This window comes from Petaurus breviceps, unplaced genomic scaffold (genome assembly GCF_028583685.1).
Source record: "Petaurus breviceps papuanus isolate PSGF00001 unplaced genomic scaffold, PetGlider_PUasm1.0 151, whole genome shotgun sequence".
Classification (NCBI taxonomy): Eukaryota; Metazoa; Chordata; class Mammalia; order Diprotodontia; family Petauridae; genus Petaurus; species Petaurus breviceps.
Window position 1 is genome coordinate 35,861,196 of NW_027185712.1, and position 20,822 is coordinate 35,882,017.

The 20,822-nt window shown below is 33.7% G+C and overlaps 1 protein-coding gene across 6 annotated transcripts in view; it reads right to left on the reverse strand.

The window, feature by feature from the left end:
• CTNND2 (catenin delta 2) overlaps positions 1-20,822 on the reverse strand; it is a 1,206,354-nt gene that overhangs the window by 542,905 nt on the left and 642,627 nt on the right. For 5 of the 6 annotated variants that reach the window (XM_069077188.1, XM_069077216.1, XM_069077197.1 and 2 more), the window contains 2 exons: positions 10,484-10,518; positions 9,960-10,076 (listed from right to left, as the gene is read on the reverse strand). In XM_069077188.1, the coding sequence (XP_068933289.1) occupies positions 9,960-10,076; positions 10,484-10,518 (152 nt within the window). The remainder of the gene's footprint in view (positions 1-9,959; positions 10,077-10,483; positions 10,519-20,822) is intronic. The other variant, XM_069077207.1, reaches the window with a different exon arrangement.

Here is a 20,822-nt window from a genome sequence, read left to right on the forward strand (position 1 = left end):
TCATGTATGTCATTTATTTTTTTTTCCTCACAAAATACCACTCTTATCAATGATTCCTGAGGACATGGGGGTAGAAACAAATGGCTTAAATAATTTTTCCAAGGACTCAGTGCAAAGTCAGGAATAGCAAATCAAATCTAATGCTTAATAAAAGGCCAGCATGGGATGGCTAGGTGGCATAGTGAATAGAGCACCAGCCCTGGAGTAAGGAGGACCTGAGTTCAAATCCAACCTCAGACACTTAACACAAAAACTAGCCGTGTAACCTTGGGCAAGTTTCTTATCCCCAATTGCCCTCCAAAAAGCAATAAATAAATAAATAAAAGGCCAGTGAAAGCAGAAAATAGTTATATAATGGCAGAATCTTATAAAACATATTATAGAAAATGGTGTGTGTGAACATGAAAAAGATTTTCCCAAATAAAAAAAATTAACTACCCAATAAGTCATGGGAAAAAAAACATGATGGTCAAGTTGTAAAAAGAAATTCTGCTATTTTTAAAGATCAAAAAAGTTGAAGTAATTATTGTATTTATTCAGAAAATGAAGAACTATTTAAGCCTATTTATTCATAAAATAACTAAGCAAATGCCCAATTTCTTAAAAAAAAACCCTCTAACTATATTTGATTATAGGCTATTTTCATTTCTTTTAACATCTTCTGCTTCATGGACTCTGAATGACTAGTCATTTTTACTCATTTGTTTTTAAGGTTTTATTCATTTTTTTTTTAAATCGCAGTCATTTCTGGATATACTTTGTAATCTAGTGTCACCAGTCTCCCTGATATTCCTCAAATAACATATTACATGTCCTGATTACAGGCATTTTCACTAGTTCCCCGGGCCTGGAATGCTTTCTGTCCTCATCTCTGCCTCCTTGCTTCCTGGGTTTCTTTCAATTCCCAGGTAAAGTCTTGCCTTCTACAAGAAGCCTTTAGTGATTCCTCTGGACTCTAGTGCCTTCCCTCTATTATCTCTGATTTATCTTGTATATAGCTTATTTGCATTGTCAAGATATTAAGAGACACCATTTTCTGGAGCTAAGGCCCAGTAAGCAAGCTGTGCACTGAGCTTGGCATAACAATAATCCTTCATGCCCACTCTCTGGATGATCTCACCCTCTGCAAAATCATATAATTATTGTATTTCTTTAACCAGCACCAGGTGTTCTCTGAACTTGGACAAGCAATGGGAAAGTGCCCATGTTCCAGTCATGAAGCCCTGGTATGAATCAAACTTGTCTCATTTTTGCTGTTACTCCTCATTGTCAGGGCTGCAACTCACTGCACGGGCATTGGAATAAGTATAGAGATTGATGTCACTGAAGTGGGTAGCCCCCACTGGGGTGGGGCCCCAGCACATGTGTCCTTGCTTGCAAGTCATCTCCCTCACTTTGAAATTAAACTTCTGTTTAATTCCTGACTCTCTTGTCTCTAGCCTCCTCTGTTCAGCTCAGGCCACCTACAGGTTAGAGAGAGGCTGGTTCTGTCCAGTTGACAGTATGCAGTTCACCTGTGGAACTCCAATAGAGTGGGAAAGTCTTGAGAACACTATTTAGCCTGTCTTTGTATTCCCAGCATTTAGCATAGTGCCTGGAGCATAGTAGGAGCTTAATTTAAGTGCTATAGACTTACCATTTTCTCCCTATGCCTAATTTGCATAATTACAAAGAAGAAGGGATCAACCAGAAAAAGCAGTTTACCAAAGTCAGCATTCACCCATTCACCTAAGAGAAAAGTGAAGGTGCAACCACCAGGGGAATAATTAGAAAGCCATTAAGCTCATTTTGGCAACTCCAGTTCTTTTATTTTCATATATGAAGGGTTATTAGATCTAACCAGACCTGAAAATTCTAATTCAATCTCCCAATATATAGGACAATTTGATGAAAAATAGAATTTAACTGTCTTTGTCAAAACCATATAACTTTAGTTTCCCATTTTAAAGTGCGTTAAATTAAATCACTTTAACTAATGTAATTGTAGCAATTTAAAGATGCCAATCAATATTTGTCATTTATCTAGAACTTTAAGGTTTACACAGTTCTTTAATTATATTATCTCATTTGATTCCATGATCCTATGAGGAAGGTATCATTATCCTCATTTTACAGATGAGTAAACTAAGGCTCAGAGAGGCTAAGTGATTTGACTACATCATACAGCTACGAAGTATTAGAGGTGAGATTCAAACCCTGTTGTCTTCTAGAAACAAGTCCAACACTGTGCATTGTACCACTATCTCTCAGAGACAACATAACTAAAAGGTAAAATAATCAAAAGTAATTTATTCATATTTACTACATTAAAGTAGAATGAATGTTTAAAATTCAATGCATTACCTAGAAGAACAGTTTTAAAGGCACTTGAAAATTTTATTGGCTATATGGGTTATCAAATGTCATCCTATAGTCTTACTTCTCTTGCCACTGTACCACAATACAAGTTTGAATGAGATGATTAGACATTTTACCAACTAATCTGGATGCTTTCACCAATACTTTTTCTTTCTATGACCCAGATGCAAAAGAAAAGTACATAATCTTTTTTTATATAAAAAGCAAGCTTAATAACCACTACAAATATGTTATTTGTGTTCACCATAATCGATAACTGTGGGAGGGCAAAGAAACTTCATAAAAACTAGTTAAGAAGAACAAAAATTGAAACCCTTGAAAAGCAATATATTTTCTTTGGAAATGAAACTTTTTTTTTTTGTCTCCAGATTGTTTGCTTTTGTCTGCTATGATCTTATTTAATAATACTGTGAAGTCTTCACCAGATCTACAGCAAAAAATACATAAATGTTCTTCCAAATAGCATAAACTCTTGATAACAATTTATCCATTATAACCAAACTCTATGGAAAAATCATGAAACCCTTCTGCAATGCTATATAATTAATCATTTATTTATAGATATTATTGATACGGAACTAGCTGCTCCTTGTAATTTTGTTTCATCTAACACTGGTTTCTCAGAACTAACTAAAGGCTTGCTCTGTTTTTCTTAGTCACTATTTGTTCTTAAACTTGACCCTTTGGTACTTCTGTACTTTGACAGATCTGTGATCATTGTGGGTGCTTCCTCTGAATTCCCAGCCTGCAACCAATCCAAACCTTCCTATCTTGTAAGATTCTTGTTCAATTTAAACTTAAAAAAAATTTTTCTCCACAGAAAAATTTTACACATTCTCCATAAAGTAGCCACATGATATTTTGGAGGACTTATGCCAGATCTCTTGACAATGAATGGATACCAATGGAGTACTTACTATATCCATTGCTTATCCCTCACTCTTTTCTACATGCCACCACCATTTTTACAAGCACCTCAATTTCCAGTCACAAACATTTCTGATATTATGCTTCTATTGAATGATGTAACTAATTCATATACACCATACCCCTATTCATTTACTTTCAGATAACCCACAAATTTAATTATTTGGAGGAAAAGTTATTCCATGATTTGTTTTCATTTAGCATCACTGAAAAGAATAATGATGTTAAAATAATGGACATTATTTTAGGGAAAAGCTTGGGATAACAAAGGGCTATTTGCAATTCCCAAATCCAGCTTCCTTTCCTCCTTATGATCAATTCCATTCCCTGCTAATTGTTCATTCATGCTGATTCACATTTCAAAACATTACTGTACTATTCTACCCTCCAATCAAAACTGTTTTGATAATAAAAAACTAAAGTAAAAACTAAAGTGTGAAGATATTGCTATCTGATAATCAATATTATTATCACTTATGATGCAAGCAGTGATACTTGTAAGGAAGAACAAAGAAGGAATTAGTGGAAAGAAAAGTTTTTTTGTTGTTGTTCAGTTATTTCTAACTCTTTGTGACCCTATTTGGGGTTTTCTTGGCAAATATACTGGAATGGTTTGTTATTTCCTTCTCAAGTCCATTTTACAGAGGAGGAAACTGAGGCAAACAGGATCTCATAGCTAGTAAGTATCTAAGGCTAGATTTGAACTCAGGAAGATGAGTCTTCCTGACTCCAGATCCAGCACTTGCCTACTGAACCAACTAGCTGCCCTGGAAAGGAAGGTACTGCTCCTAGGAAAGTCAGTATATAATTGGTATCTTAGCTTCTTCCTCTTTCATTTATCTCTCAACCCTTTGCAGTATGGATTCTGACCTCATCACTCAACTGAAACTGGTCTCTTCACTGTCAATCAGTTACCAATGACTTCTTTTTTTTTTATAAAAGCAATTGGGGTTAAGTAACTTGCTCAAGGTTACACGGCCAGTTATTTAGTTATTTCTGGGTGTGGTGCTAAGTATTTGAGCCCAGATTTGATCCCCAGGTCATCCCAACACTGGGGCCAGTGCTCTTACTCGCTGAGCCACCTGGCCGCCCCTGCCAATGACTTCTTAATTGTTAAACCTTGATGTTCAGTATTTTCTCAGCATTCAATCTTTCTTAACCCCTTTGTTGTATGTCAAAATACTGACCACTTACTCCTCTCTTCTCCAAGTTCACAAGAAATTATTATCTTTTGGTCTTCCTCTTGCCTGTATTACTCCTCAATCTCCTCTGCTAGTTAATCATACAAATTGCATCCCCTAATGGTGGGTGTTCTCCCAGACCTTGTCTTGGGCCCTTTCCTCATCTCTCTCTCTCTCTCTCTCTCTCTCTCTGCTCTCTCTTGGTGATTTCATCAGCTCCAGTAGGTTTAATTATCATTTCTACACTGATGATATATCTATATATCCAACTCTAGTCTCTGCTTTGAGCTGCAGTACCATATCCCCAATTAATTCCTCATTTCATATTTTAAATAGGATCTTCTGGAGCTATACCAAACCCAGTGCTTCCAAAATAGATCTCATTCCCCCCCCCCCATTTTCTATCCCTACTCCAAACCTAATTCTCTTTCAGTCTTCACTATTTCTATAGAAGGTCTTTTAATCTCTTGGGTTTGCAACTTTGATGTTATCTTAAATCCTTATATTTCCTCACCTCATATATGGAATTACTTGCTAAATCTTGCCACTTCTGCCTGCATATCTCTCAAATCCAGTTGCTTCTCTTGACTTACCAGCTGCTACCACCACCAAGGTTGAGATACTCATTGCCTAATAGAATATTACAATGGTCTCCCTGCCCTAGGTCTCTGGCCATTTCAGTCCATCTTTCCCACTGATGTTCAAGTGATTTTCATTAAACACAAATCTGATCATGCCAGTCCTCTGATCAGTCAACTCTAGTGTTTCTTGGATAAAATGTAAACTCTGTTTAACTTTTAGAGTTCTTCACAACCTTGACTTAACCTATCTTTCTAGCTATATTGTACATTAATTCCCCTTCCCACATTCTGCCATTCAGTCAACTTTGTCTTCTCTCTGTTCATTACTCACAACAATCCATCTTCCATCTTGAACTAATCATCCCCCAGGCTGGAAATACACTGCCCTTGACTCTGGCTCATAGAATCTTCTTTTTCTTATAAACATAGCTCTACCACTGCATGAAATTTTCCGATTCCCTCAACTGCTAATGCCCTCCTTTCCAAACTGTCTTGTGTTGAACTACTTTATATTTATTTTCTTAATATTCATTCTGTATGTATATATATTTTTGATGGTTATCTATCCTGATACAACATAGACTTATCAGGAGGGATTGCTTTATTCTTTCTCTATATTTTATCTCAGCATCTAGCACAATGCCCCACATATATTAATTTCATAATAAATAGTTGCTGTCTCACTGACTGGTTGCTTCTTTCTTCTCCCTACTAGCTGAGTCAGAGCTGGGGATCTAGGTTGAAGGATTCTGATTGGTATGGTCTTCACCATGATCCCAAGGTAAAATTAATCCCAGGATAGACTCTAACAATATTTTGATGATTTCAAATTCTAATTTTTCTCTCTTTGACTAGTTTCAGAGAGTTTCAGAGGTATTCCCCCCCCCTTCTTAGCTTCAACCCTTCACCTTGCCATGTCTGAGTTTTATTTGGGCATAATAATTGGTTTCTGGGTACCTCTGGTACCTTGTCAATTACAAAACCACAACTGTGTGTTTGATGGAAATTTTCACTCATCTTCCCAAATCTCTAAACTTAGACCTTAATGCCAGGAGTCATTCATAACACAGATGGCAGTAACTGTTTTTCATTTGGGAAATGTACATTCCTACCTCCTCTTCATAATCTAAAAAAACCCATACTTTTTATATTTTTGCCTATGTGTTTTTTCATTAATATACTCTCTTCTAAAGCAATAGTCATAATTTTTTGAGGAGGCAGTGTAATTTGCTTAAAATAATATGTAACAGAAGGGAAAGCAGACATCCTTTGGGGAAAATGTACATGGTTAAGTTTTCATGTAGAATAGAAGACATTTACAAATACATAATGGGCAGTTATTCTTTATATGCCCTTCAGTTGTTTTCTTTCTGCATTCTCTTATATCTAGGACCTCTGACACATTAATGATTTCCTAATGGCTTCAATTCACATTTATAAATGTAAGCTAGTACAAGTAAATTTCTAATTTCATTTTATAAGAGATTTGTAAAAGTAATCCAAACATACATACCTTATTTTAATTTATGACATACTGCTATTATGGTCACCAAGAAATAAAATTTCCTAGCCTACCAAAAATTTTGAAAAAAAGGATAGAGATATTTCAGAGGCCATTTTAATCCTCAGAATAACAAAAGCATTGTAGCTTCAAATCAGAAGAGAGAAAAATATTCTTTAAATACTGAAACATTTTTTTAGTTCCATGAAATTCTTGGTTATGTTTTGAATCTTTTCATAATTCAGTGAATTAGTTCATCAAAGGTTATATACCAGCTCCCCAAATTAAATTGAAGGACATCCATTTTGGACAAATGTTAAATAGACTGAAAATCTATAATAATACAAATCACCGATAAACTCTGAATATGATTTTTTGTGAGTGCATCTATATAGAATGTCCTAACAACTAGAGTTATTCCAAAATAGAATGGGTTGACTCAACAGGTAGGACATTTAAAAGTTATTATTACAAAATCTTTAAGCAATAGCTGGATGATTATTTTTAGTGTTATTGTCAAGGTCAATAAACTTTTATTAAATATCCAATAAATATCAGAAACTGTGCTAAGTACATGGAATACAAAGAAAGACAAAAGACAAACATTCCAGGCCCCCAAAGAGTTATAATGTGGGCAATAACATGTCAACTAGCAATATACTAGGGAAGGTGAAGATAATCAACAGAGAAAAGACCTTAGAAGTAAGGGGGATTTAAAAAGATTTCCTGTAGAAGGCAGGTTTTTAGTTGGGACTTGAAGAAGTCTGGGATGCCAGAAAATAAACATGAAGAGGAAAAACATTCCCAACTTGGGGATTGCCAGTTAAAATGCTCAGTCAGGAGATAGAGCACCCTGTTCAAAGAACATCAAGGACACCACTCTTACCAGACAGGGATTAGGGTTGTGATAGGTAGGAGACAAAATGTAAGAAGAATGGAAAGGCAAGAGGAAGTGAGGCCATGAGAGTATTCAAAAGGCAAACAGAGGCTGATAGGAAGCTATTGGAGTTTAATTAGTGGGGGTTGGGGTGGGTGACAGGTGTGAATATGAGGTTTAGGAAGATAATTTTGGCAGCTAAGTGGAAAGGATGGACTAGAGTAAGTATTTGTGACATAGACACTAACCAGTAGGCTACTGCAATGATCAAGTTGTAAGCTGATGAGAACCTGCACCAGGATGATGGCAGTATTAAGGAGAAAAAGGGGAAAATATGAGAAATGTTATGAAAGGAAAATTAACAGGCCTTGGCAACATGTTAGATATGGGATGGGAGAAATAGAGGAGTCATGACACCTAGGATATGAGCTTTGGTTACTAGGAGGATGGTGGTACTTACTCCATCAGTAAGAAGGAAATTAGGAAGAGGAGAGGGTTTGGGAAAAATAATTAAGATTTGAACATGCTGGTTTTAAGGTATCTATGAAACACTTAGTTCCAGAAGTCCAAAAGGCAGAGATGAAAGATGGGAAGTCAGGAGAAAAGTCAAAGCTAGATAAGAAGATCTGAGAATCATTAGCATAGAGATAATTATTCAATACATGGGACTTGATGATGTAAGCAAGTAAAATAGTAAAGAGAGTGAAAGCAAAAGGGTAGAGGACAGTCTTGAGGGATACCCATGCTTAGTGGGTATGACCTGGATGAAGACCCTGCAGTGGAGACTGAGGGGAGGTCAAACAGGTAAGATGGGAAACAAGATAGAGTAGTGTCATGAAAACCAAGAAGGAAGAAAGTGTCAAGGAAAAGACGATGATTAACAATGACAATGGTTATAGGGAGGTCAAGAAGGATGAGGATTAGCAAAAGACCATTAGATTTGAGATTAAGAGAATTAAGAGAACATTAGCAATTTTCAAGGAAGGAGTTTCAGTTGAATGATGTTAGAAGTCAGACTAAATAAAATTAAGAAGAGAGTAGGAGAAAAAAATGAAGGTATTTATTATAGATGGCCTTTTCAATGAGTTTAGCCAAAAAAGAGAGGAGAAATATAGAATGATAACTAGAAGGGATGGGTGGAATGAGTTATGTTTGTTTGAGGACAAGGAAGGGAAGCAGCCAGTAGACAAGGAGAAATTAAAGATAAATAAGGGAGTGTTGATGATAGAGGGGATAATCTGCTAGAGAAGGGAGATGAAGTGGGTTCACTTATGCAAGTAAAAAGGTTTGCCTTGGAAAGATGGGTCACCTCTTCATATGAGACAGAGGTGAATGAAGAGAGTGTCAGGGGGCATCTGGGAAATGTAAATTGAGGAGGATATAAGAAGAAACTCTTGTAGATTCAAGCTTTTTTTTCAGTGAAACATTAGGCCATTTATTCAGATGGGCTAATTTTTTTTGTATTTATTTTAAATAGATGGTCAGCAGAACATAGAGGATGAACTTACAACTGGTCTTGAACTGGCAGACTCCTGTATTAGATTGCTTCTGAATGGCCCATTAAGTCAGTCAGATAGGGGCTGGACTAAATGATCTCTGAAGTCCTTTCCAAGGCTGCCATTTTATATCGTTTTATATATGATTACAGTGAAATGTACCATGGTGTACTGATAGAAAACCTCTTTTAGGTAATGGAGGTATTATGACTTTTTAAGTGCAAAATACAGAGAGCAAGGATTATAAGATCAGACCACCTACCTTATTGAAGGGGATAGATTTCATTTTTAATTGGTCTTGGTTGTTCCTGTTGATGCTGTCCTATAATTCTCCATGAATAATAAAGGTTATGGAACTACAGAGACTAAATGCAGGTCATAGAATAATATCAAAAGTTATATGTATATATACAAAAGTATATAAGGAGGTTGCTGTATTCTGAATTTTTTTTTATCTCAAATTAAACATTCTTGATGGGCTTTAAGAAGTTATATTTTTAACATCTAGAATAGAAAACATCCTACTGCCTTTTAATATTGTAATTGTCATAGCAAGTGCATGTTTTAATAATTTGTTTTTAGTGATATTTGTTTTTGTTACTATGAGCAAAAAAGTAACACTCAATAGATTCATTCAACTACCCTTATTTTCTATTCATTTGCAAATATCAAAACTCAGATAGGATTTTAATATTGTTATTCACTATAGACAGGTAAATTATGACATATCCTATTTTCACAGTTATGTAAAATTATTTAAAAAATAATTAGAATGAATTATTGAACACAGAATATTTGTGAGTTGCTTTTACATTTTTGTAAAATAGTCATTCTTTTTGTTTGATTAGTAACTGTGAAAATATTTGATCTTTGATGATAACCTGGATATAAGTATATAGTTAATTTAAATGTTCTAGGTTGATGGAGGAAATGAGTACTGGAACAACATAATGCTTTTTTTCATTTGAAACACAGCAAGCATCTTCAAAAAATAAATATGGAATAGCAGAAAAAGAAGAAAAGGTTCTCTAAACTTACTTTCACTAGTTGAATAGTCCTGGGGATCTAGTATTCCTGATTCTTGAAGTGATCTAATACAGGAGTCTACCAGTTCAAGACCAGTTGTGAGTTCATCCTCTATATCCTTCTGACCATCTATTTAAAATAAATACAAAAATTTAGCCCGTAATCAATGATATCTTTTCCTTTTTCCTTATTTGATAGTCAAAAGCAGGCTGATAAAATGATTTTACCTCAGTAATTTCTCAGATCACTATCATACTCTATTCTCTCTTTCTCTCTCTCTCTCTTTTTAGGTCAAGAACAATTAAGACCATTTCTCTTGGGGGTTCTAAAATTAGGTAAGAAATTGATAAGAACTTAACAAAATCCTTTCCAATCATAGTTATCTAAATAAATCTTTTCATAAAGAATTAACAAGTTTAATTTCAGGCTATTGCCTTGTTCATCTTATTTCTTTATATCTTTCATTTCTTAAGTACAATGAAATTAATTTTGATTCATATATAACTTTAAATTTCCATCACAATTCTATACTTTACCTTGTGTTTGCCAATGAAACTGTTCTTCTGTTGAACTGCAAAAAAGAGAATAAATATGTATAACATGCTGATTTTTAAAATGAATCTATATTATAACATACTAAAGCATATTTTAAGAATATGTGGAATCACTGTTTTTTTCCTATGTCATCTCTGAAAATGGGCTGATTTATTTGGTATTCAAATTAATGTACATTTAGATTATATTCCTCATAAATATCACATATTAATGTTTCAATTTTCATGAATGAATAGGCTACTATTAAAGACATTACCACAGAAGACTATGGCAAGGCAAGTTATTCTAAACTCTGATATGAACATTTTGTATAATAACAAATACATAATTCTGGTTTCATTATAAGAGGAGTCTGCCACAATTTTAAATGTTTTAAAAGACAAGTTGGAATTTTGCCATAGACTTTCAGAGAATGCAACATATAGAATACATATAACATTTTTTGGTACTTCACCTATTTAACTATTAATTCTTTACCTGCAGCACAGAATATGTAGTTATTTTCTTTTTTGCTTTTTGGAGCGGGGAAGGTAGGGCAATTGGGGTTGTGTCTTGCCCAAAGTCATATGACTAGTTTTTTGTGTTGTGTCTGATACCAGATTTGAACTCAGGTCCTCCTGACTCCAGGGCTGATGCTCTATTCACTGTGCCACCTAGCTGCCCCAGTTATTTTCATTTTTAACATTTTTATGGCTGTATTTCAGTATAATTGGTCTTCCTTGTAATCCTATGTATTTTATTTTACACATTGAAAAGCATTATTCTGAGAAAGGGTTCATCCATAGGCTTCTTATGATTGTAAAAAGGGTCCAAAACATAAAGAAGGTTGAAAACCTGCTAAACATAATAAAGGGAAATAAAATATATCCACTGTCTCTCTTTAAGCATTTTACACAGTGCCCTCATATTGATAAATTGAGATTAACTTTTTATAATAATAACATTATTAACAGAAGCTGAAACTAAAACAATTATAAACATACTCTGATATGTTTATATATATATGTACTTAGCATTTTTTACATAATTTTTAGCCCTCAGACAATTTAAGACTCAATTACCAATTTCTTGTCAATGAGTTGGTTAAAAAACATTTTGAAGGAGATGTTTCTCATAAAGGAAAAGAGCTCATATTCATTTATATTAACTATTTGTCCCTAAATACAAATGTATGGGCTTGCCTTTATTTTTGTCTTATATTTTATGAGCTACATCTGACTACTGGTATTCTATATCATAGAAAGCATCACATACATTATATGAAGTTCTGATTTTTTGAAGAGCTGAATTATATTTGTATGTAAAAATGCAAATATATTTATAAATACCCGTGGCTTTTTAATGGTAAGATAAGAATTAGTTCAAAACCAAGAAGAAAAAATATATAGTGTATAATCCAAACAATTCAAACAAGTAATTAACAATAAAAAAATGGAGAAGGATAGAAGAAATGACATTAGCAGTGATTATAATTATTTTAACCAGATGTCTTTTCATATAGATTAATTGTAACAAAGATAATAAAAGGAAAGACCCTAGATAACCAAACATCTGAGTTACTTGCCAAATGAAGAGAAAAGCAATATTGAATTAGTACTCTTATCAATAATGATTTCTGAAATGATTAGTATTTTCTAATATGACAGAGATAAACAGTGGAGGGTAAAGTCACTTTAAAGAAAGCTTGGCAAAACTTTGAAGTAAAGAAATCTCAGGGGTATTTAAAGGTGAAAATGAAAGGAAGAGAGCAAAGAGAAGAAAAACACAAAAGATTTGTAAAAAGGATTACAATGAACTGCTTTCTCCATTCATGATAACAGAAACTGAATACATGGCCCTTAATGCAACAATCCTAGATTTGCTTCTAGAAGTAGACAGAGCCTAGAGAGCCCAAGTATGAGAAGAACTCAATTGAACTAAGTGTTCAAAGAAGAGTTCTGTGCTGGAGGCAACAATTATGAGGGGATTGGGGAACCAAGAAACAAAATATAAGGAAAGGGAGATACCAAAGGCATAGAAATCATCTCAGACCCTATTAATAAAAAAATAGGGTCCAGTAAAACATAAATAACTCCTCATTTATATGTCTACTTTCTCATTTATGCAAAATCTTTATCCATGAACCAAGGACATCTTTCAAAAGGGTATTAGTGGGGAACAATCAGACTTTTGCAAGCAGTATTCAAAATATACTTCATCATTAGTATTTCTAAATGACCTGAAATATGTAGAAAACAGAAAATCCCAATGTACTTATTGTTTTGTGAGTCTGAAAAAATATTTGAAAAGATAGGACAAAGTACTGCCTTGCAAACTTTTTTTTCAACAAGGCGTCCCTCATCAATACATCAAAACCACTTAAGATTCCTTGAAAGATATAATAGTACAAACACCATCTTCAATATCCCTCCTATAATTATTAACTCAGGCAAAAAACAGAGCACATGCTTATTAAAGGTATTAACTGCTATGATGGACGACAATTAACACAGAATTCAAGTGGAAGGGGGATTATCCTTGGACAATGTGGTCCTCCAAATGATCCTATTCATATATGACATTGTGTTGACCTCCTTAAGCCCCAGAATATTGCAAAGTCTCTTGGAAGAATTTTGTCATCAATTAGAATTTGACCTTACATTCACACAGAAAAGGCCAAATGGACATTAAATTTCTATTTCACTGATTGCAGCATGCATTTGACTACATAACCTACACATTTCAGCATATCCATGAGTATCTGAGGCATACATTCCAGATACAAAATGATTTGGGTATAGAGTAAGACAGGATAAGAGCAGCCTGGATTACCTTCAAGAAATTACAAACTTTTTTTATGATTCCAAGCTTCCCACAAAATCAAATGCTAATCTTTTTAAATACCCATATCTTATCAGTATGGATGTATGATGCCAAGGCATAAAATATAATGGTTAGCAAAAAAAATTAAAAATGGGTATCATACAGAGTAAAAGGAAGAAGCAAATGGTGGGTGTGAGTGTACATAAAAAATTTAACCAATGAGAAACTCTAAGAGAGAACAGGAGTAAAAAATATCACTTAGTATTTGCATGGTGAGAAGAGAAGATGGAGTGATCATGTGGCAAGGGAGGACAGATGGGCATCCAAAGTACCTTCATGGTACCTTTTTAATGTCAGGAGAAATCAAGGAAGTCCTCTAGCATACTGCCCCTGTGGAGAATTTATTCGAAGTCATGGATAAGTATCACATAAAATGATCAGACAGTGATTGGATGAAACCTGCATTGTTTCACAGAACTTCTAAATCAATTAGATCACAGAACCATTTATGTATTTAAGCATGTAATATTGTATGTATATTGCAAGAATATGTAGAATAAATTTTACATGTATATTTATTACAGCAATATATGTACATAAGAATTGTGTATACATATATACACATCTATGTAAGCATAACCCACATGTATACACACATGTATAAAATTACATAGATACTGCTAAATGTATAAGGGTTTTAAAAGAGAATTCTATCCTTAAAATGCAAGTGTATAGCTCCTTATAATAATTTAGAAAATATGTTTTGGTATACAATGGACAGTAAGACAGTTAGATGGCTCAGTGGATAGACAGCTAGGCCAGGATCTCTGGAAGATCTGAGTTCAAACTGACCTCAGACACTCATTAGCTGTGTGACTCTGGGCAAGTCACTTAGTCTCTGTTTGCCTTAATCCAGTGGATAAGGAAATGGCAAACCTCTCCAGTATTTTTGCCAAGAAAACCTTATAGAGGGTCACAAAGAGTTGGACGTTAATGAATAACAATAATAAAACTTATACACTTTAAAAAATATAATACATACCATTTTAGGAAATACAATGTTTTCCACTATAATTCTCTTGAATAAATCCCAAGTTTATAATATAGCTGGCAAAACAACACTTGCATATTTAAAGGTATATTGATATCTATCTGTAATTATATCTTTCTATAGCATACCTACAGAAGGAAAGAGAAAGTTGTGTCCAGGTAGCAAGTTATACCTTCATCTAAATTACATGCTGAGGAATTTCAGTCTAGATGAATTAAGATTTTGACAGATTTATTTTTGGTGACCTGTTAAATATATGGTGAATATGTTATAGTAAGCAATGATGTGCAGACATAATCTCTCTGTGCACATTATCTATGCACATCTTACCTATATTTCCCCCTCAGTATGTCAGTAATTGATGAAAGATTTTGATATCAGGCATTGTTTTGATAATGATCATCTCTGTACAGCCATTTTACTAGATCTGTTGCTCTGTTCAAGGAACTGCTATGAATAACTTATTGGTTTCACAAAAGCATAAGACTTTGACATTTTTTTTAAAGCAATTGGGGTTAAGTAACTTACTCAAGGTTACACGGCCAGTTATTTTTGTGTGGGTGCCGAGTATCTGAGGCTGGAATCAATCCCAGGTCTCCAGACGCTGGGGCCAACGCTCTTACTCACTGTGCCACCTGGTCGCCCCTAACTTTGACATTTTTAATCTTCTTTTTGGTAGTAGACCCTGAATAAATGTATGAAATGAACTAGATTCATGTCTTTAAATCTGTGTCTAGGGAACAAATGGTTGATGTAAATGAAAATAAAAACTCTGCTTTAAAAGACATTTCTCCTTTCCAGTGTATTTCCTGCTGGACTGATCTTTTAGGAGCTAATTTGAAATTTTCTCAATGACTAACAGCAGTAGTATATGATATAATGACAATCATGAAATCTTATCTAATAAAACTCTTATTTAATTTTAATAAAAACAACTTAATGGAACACTTTACATATCTACCTTCCAAGTCTAAAGCTTATTATTGAAAGGCTTATTTATATGGTATACTCACACTATCCATTTCTTACAAGCAGAAGACTTTTTCCCCTCTAAGGCAGGTCTATCTTAAGAACATGAGAAATGTCAAAGGAATAATAAAATAGAGGAAAATGTTGAATTTGGAGTAAAAAGATGAGGTTTCCAACCTTTGATCTACTACTTACTACCACTGTGAAAATAGGCAAGTGACAACCCATCTGGGTCTCAGTTTCTTCATTTGTATAATAAGGGGATAATGTATGATGATGTCCAAAGTTCTAGCATGGATTTAGACTTCTGGATCTACTTTTCTCAATAATATGCTTTGGTCAATGATGACCATGTTAGAAAGTCGGCAAAGTAACTCAAATTAGTAAATCAGTCAACAGAGTTGGGACCAGAAACAACTTATCAGTACTGAGACAAATTTTATCCTCTCCTCAATGCATCATAATCTGTTAATTGAAATACATTATGGACCAACTAAAATTTTATTTAACTTCTAAATTGTCAATCTGAACTACCTCTGAAAGTGTTTAAGGCATTCCAAACACGCAAGAATCCTGGTTTTATATAGGACTAGGATATTTTTTGTGCCTTTTTGAAACTCACTCTGATTAACTATCACAATTCTCAGAACACTTCCCATGATATCCTCAAAAGAGTAAGTTGCTTGTCTCTTGCTCAGCCTTACCACTTTTAAAGGGTAAGAGTTAGAAGGAATTCTATCCTGATATACTCTATTTTCTTTTCCTTTTTCTTAAAAGGGTATAAAATCAACACCAAAAATCAATCCAGCAAATTCTAAAGAATGAAAAAATAGAAGAAAATGTAAAATACCTCATTTGAAAAATGATTGACATGGAAAATAGATCCAGGAGAGACACTGTAAGAACATTGTACTACCTGAAAGCCATAATCAAAAGGAGGACTTGGATAGCATCTTTGATGAAATTATCAAGGAAAGCTGGCCTAATGTCATGGAACCAGAGGGTAAAATAGGCATTGAAAGAATCCACTGATAACCTCAGGAAAGAAATCCCAAAATAAAAACTCCAAGGACCATTACAGCCAAATTATAGAACTATCAGGTCAAGGAAAAAAAAATACTGCAAGTGGCTAAAAATTAATAATTCAAATACTGGGGATCCACAATCAGGATTTCACAGGATTTAGCAGCTGCAACATAGTAGTAACTAATATAATAGTACACGATGTTCTGGAAGGCAAAGGAGCTAAGACTACAACCAAGAATCACCTACCCAGTGAAATTAAGTATAATGCTCCAAGGGAAAAAATGTTATTCATTGAAATAGAAGGATTTCAAGCTTTCATAATCAGAACAGAATTGAACAAAAAAAATTTGATCTCCAATATCAAGACCCAAGAGAAACCTAAAAAAGGAAAATGGGAAAAGAAAATATAAGGGATTCAATGAACTGTTTAGTGATTTGAACCATTTACAACCCTACATGGGAAGATGATTGTTTTCATTCTTAAAAAATTTACCCCTAATCGTACAGCTTGAAGTAACACACACAGACAAAGGGTATTGGTATAAGGTGAATTTGAGGAAATGACACAAAAAATAAAGGGATAAGAAAGAGAAGTAAACTGTGTAGAAAAAAGGGAAAGATACAATGAGATAAATTATTTCACACGAAGAGATGTAAAAGCCCTATTATAGTGGAGGAAAAGATGGGGGGGGGGTGAGTGATGGGCATCGCTTGAACCTTACTTTCATCAGTATTTACTTAAAGAGGGAATAATACACACAATCAGTTGAATATAGAAATCTACCTTACCTGGCAGGAAAGTAGGAGGAGAGGTGATGAAGTAAAGGTGGGGAGAGGGAGGACATGACAGAAGAGAGAATAGACCCGGGGAGGTGGTAGAGAGAAGCAGAACACTCTTGAGGAGACAAAATGTAAAAGGAGAGAGAGGACAAACAGGAGGAAAAATAAGCTGGAGGAAAATAAACAGCTAATAATCATACATGTGAATATGAATGGGATGAAATCTGCCATAAAAAAAGAAATGGATAGAAGAATGGATCAAAAATCAGAATCCTACAATATGTTGCTTATAAGAAACACACCTGAAGTAGAGAGACACACACAACAAAGCAAAGGTGAGGGGCTGAAGCTGAATCTATTATGCTTCAGCTAAAGTAAAAAAAAAACACAAAAAAACCCCAACATGGGTGTCAATCCTGATCTCAGACAAAGAAAAAGCAAAATAGACCTAATTAAAAGAGATAAGGGAACTACATCTTACTAAAAGTTACAATAGACAAGGTAATAACATCAATACTAAACATATAAGCACCAAATGGTATAGCATCCAAATGCTTGAATTCCTAATGTTTTATCCTCTTTTTTTCTCTTCTTCCCTTCTTAAGCTTCTTTTGTGTCTTGATATTAGAGATCAAAGTTTTTGTTCAAGTCTGGTCTTTTCTTTATGAAAGTTTGAAGTCCTTTTATTTTATTGATTGATACATTTTTTTTTTTACCTTGGAGTATTATACTTAGTTTCACTGGGTAGGTGATTCTTAGTTGTAGTCCTAGTTCCTTTGCCTTCTGGAATATCATGTTACATGACCTTTGATACTTGTATGTTGCAACTGCTAAGTCCTGTGAAATACTGAGGCTCCCAGATATTTGAATTGTTTCTTTCTGGCCACTTGCAGTATTAAGTTAGTAACATGCTCAGGACCAAACAAGAGATAGAGAGCATTATGCAATATAAAATCGTTATTTTTGATTGTATTAAATTGAAAAGCTTTTGCACAAACAAAATCAATGCAACCAAGATTAGAAGGAAAGCAGAAAGCTGAGAAATATCTTTATTGCAAGTATCTCAGATAAAGGCCCCATTTGTCAATTATATAGAAACCAGAGTCAAATTTATAAGAATATATGGTGAAAGGATATGAACAGGCAGTTTTCAGATGAAGAAATCAGTTATCTATAGGCATATGAAGATGTGCACCAAATCAGCACTTCTTAAACTGTGGAGTGTGATCCCATATGGGGTCGGGTAACTGAATGTGGGGTTTGCAAAAAAAAAATTGGCAACAGTAAAAGGTTTCTGAATGTGCAGTTATCAAAAATCAATTCAAAATCAAATGCATAATGAATCTGAGATGTTTCTGGGAGCAACTGCATATGTTACATCATGTGATTTTACTGAAGTCTTGCTTCTGAACATACAACATGCATACTTTGAGCTGCTCATGCTGTTACACCACACAATGCCAATGAACACTGCCAGAAATATCTTGGTTCATATTCGAGACCATTGAATTTTATGAGTTGCAGAGGGTTTTTTTTTTGTTCTGTTTTACTGTACAAAGTTTTCTGCTCTTACAGAAATATAATAGTTTATGAAAACAAGGACTTTTAATATTTTCCTATCATCATTTCTCAGCATGTAAATATTAGGTTAGTATATCTTTGGATTAGATTATGTTAGAATGACTGATTTTTAAAATTGCTATTGTCTTCTCCTTTTACAGAAATATAAGAATTTAATTGCAGCAAGTAAAGACAAAAGCTCTTTAAAAATATTTGTCCAATATCAATGCCATATGTGTATGTAATTATGAACATTAATTTTGTAAATTAAGTAAAAACAAATGTAATTTAATAAACTAAAGTTAGCATTTGAGAAATTATTAGTATTTGTATCTTAGGACAATTTTTTTTTATTATGGATAAGTAGGTAAATTTAGACAGAAGAGGTAAAAATACTGATAACAATGTGCCAGAGTCTTCACTATCAGGTTGTAATCCACCTAAATTGACAAGAAAAAGAAAGTATGTTGAATCATTTTTGCAGTATGAACATATTTCTAATAATGATGATGGTGTGGGAAAACCTCTTTCATTAATTTTTAATGAAGTTTTGGCTGCAGAGAGCATGAAATCAGTCAAACTAAAATAATATCTTAATACCAAGCATGCAGTGTACGGCAATAAACAAAAGGAATATTTTGTATGACTTTTAAAAATCTTCAAATAAAAACAATGTTTTGAGAAACTTGTTATTGTTAATGAAAAGTATTTACTTGCAAATGATACTGGTTTAAAAGAATTTCTGAAATTAGTAATGACCAATTCCAGCAACTTATTACCAGGATTAAGGGCAGCCCAAAGTTTACAGCTAAGATGAAAAAAACCGATATTTCTAACATGACCCAGTTGTTACTTTATAGTAGATACATTTATGAAGGAAGCATATATGAGGAATTACTGTTTTGTTGTCCTTTGGAAGGGCATACAAGTGGAGAAGATATATATCTTAAAAGTTGATGAATTTTTCATAAATGGAGGTTTACAATGGAAAAACTGCATTGAACTCTGTACAATGGTGCTGGAGCAATGATGGGAAAGAATGTTGGATTTGTAACAAAAAATTAAAAGGCAATGAATAACCACTTTTACTCACTGCATGATCCATCAGGAGGCACTCATAGTAAAAAAAAAAATATCACCAAAGAAAGATGTTATGCTTTGTGACACTATCAAAATCATTAATTTCATTAAAAACCATACCCTTTATAGTTATTGTTTTCAAACCTTTGTAAAGAAATGAACTTAGGGGCGGCCAGGTGGCTCAGCAAGTAAGAGCACCAGCCCCAGTGTCAGGATGACCTGGGGATCAAATCTGGGCTCAGATACTTAGCACCACACCCAGAAATAACTGGCAGTGTAACCTTGAGCAAGTTACTTAATCCTGATTGCTTAAAAAAAAAAGAAATGAACTCCAATTACAAAAGTTTATTAGTACTTGCAGAGGGAAGGTGGCTCTCAAGAGGGTGAAATTTAAGGAGATTAATGAAACTGAAAGATGAAGTTGTTACATTTTTGAATGAGTAGAAATCTGATTTTGTTAATTTTTTTCATAATGACATGACTTTCAAAACTGTGTTATTTGTTGGATATTTCTGAAAAACTCAATGATTTAAATGTTACTTCAAGGGAAATTTCTAAAATATATTTATGTTTAAATATTAAATTCAAAAAGTTACTAAAAAGTTAACATGGGAAATTATTTTTCTACAAATGTTTACATCTAAAATGATTTTATAATTCAAAATAACTTTCCCAAAGATTTAAAGTAAGAGTTATAATTGATAATCTGAAGTGCCTGGAAACACAACTTCAGAAACACTTCCCTTCAAATTCTGATTCTAAAAAATGAAGTTGAGTTCATAAATGATACTCAGCTGAAATAAAAAACATCAATCATCTACCATTAAAAGTTCAAGAATTTGTCAAGTTATCAAGTGACACGAGTTTAAAACTTAAGCTTCCTAAAATTAAAAAAAATCATTAAATGAATTTTGTCTTGGGATGAGAAACATTTTCAACAATTTCTTAAATGGTCCTAAACATACTTCTGCCATTTTCTACTACATATTTATGCAAAGCAGTTTTCTCAGCCTTAATGATTATAAAATCAATATATTGATCAACTATGAAAA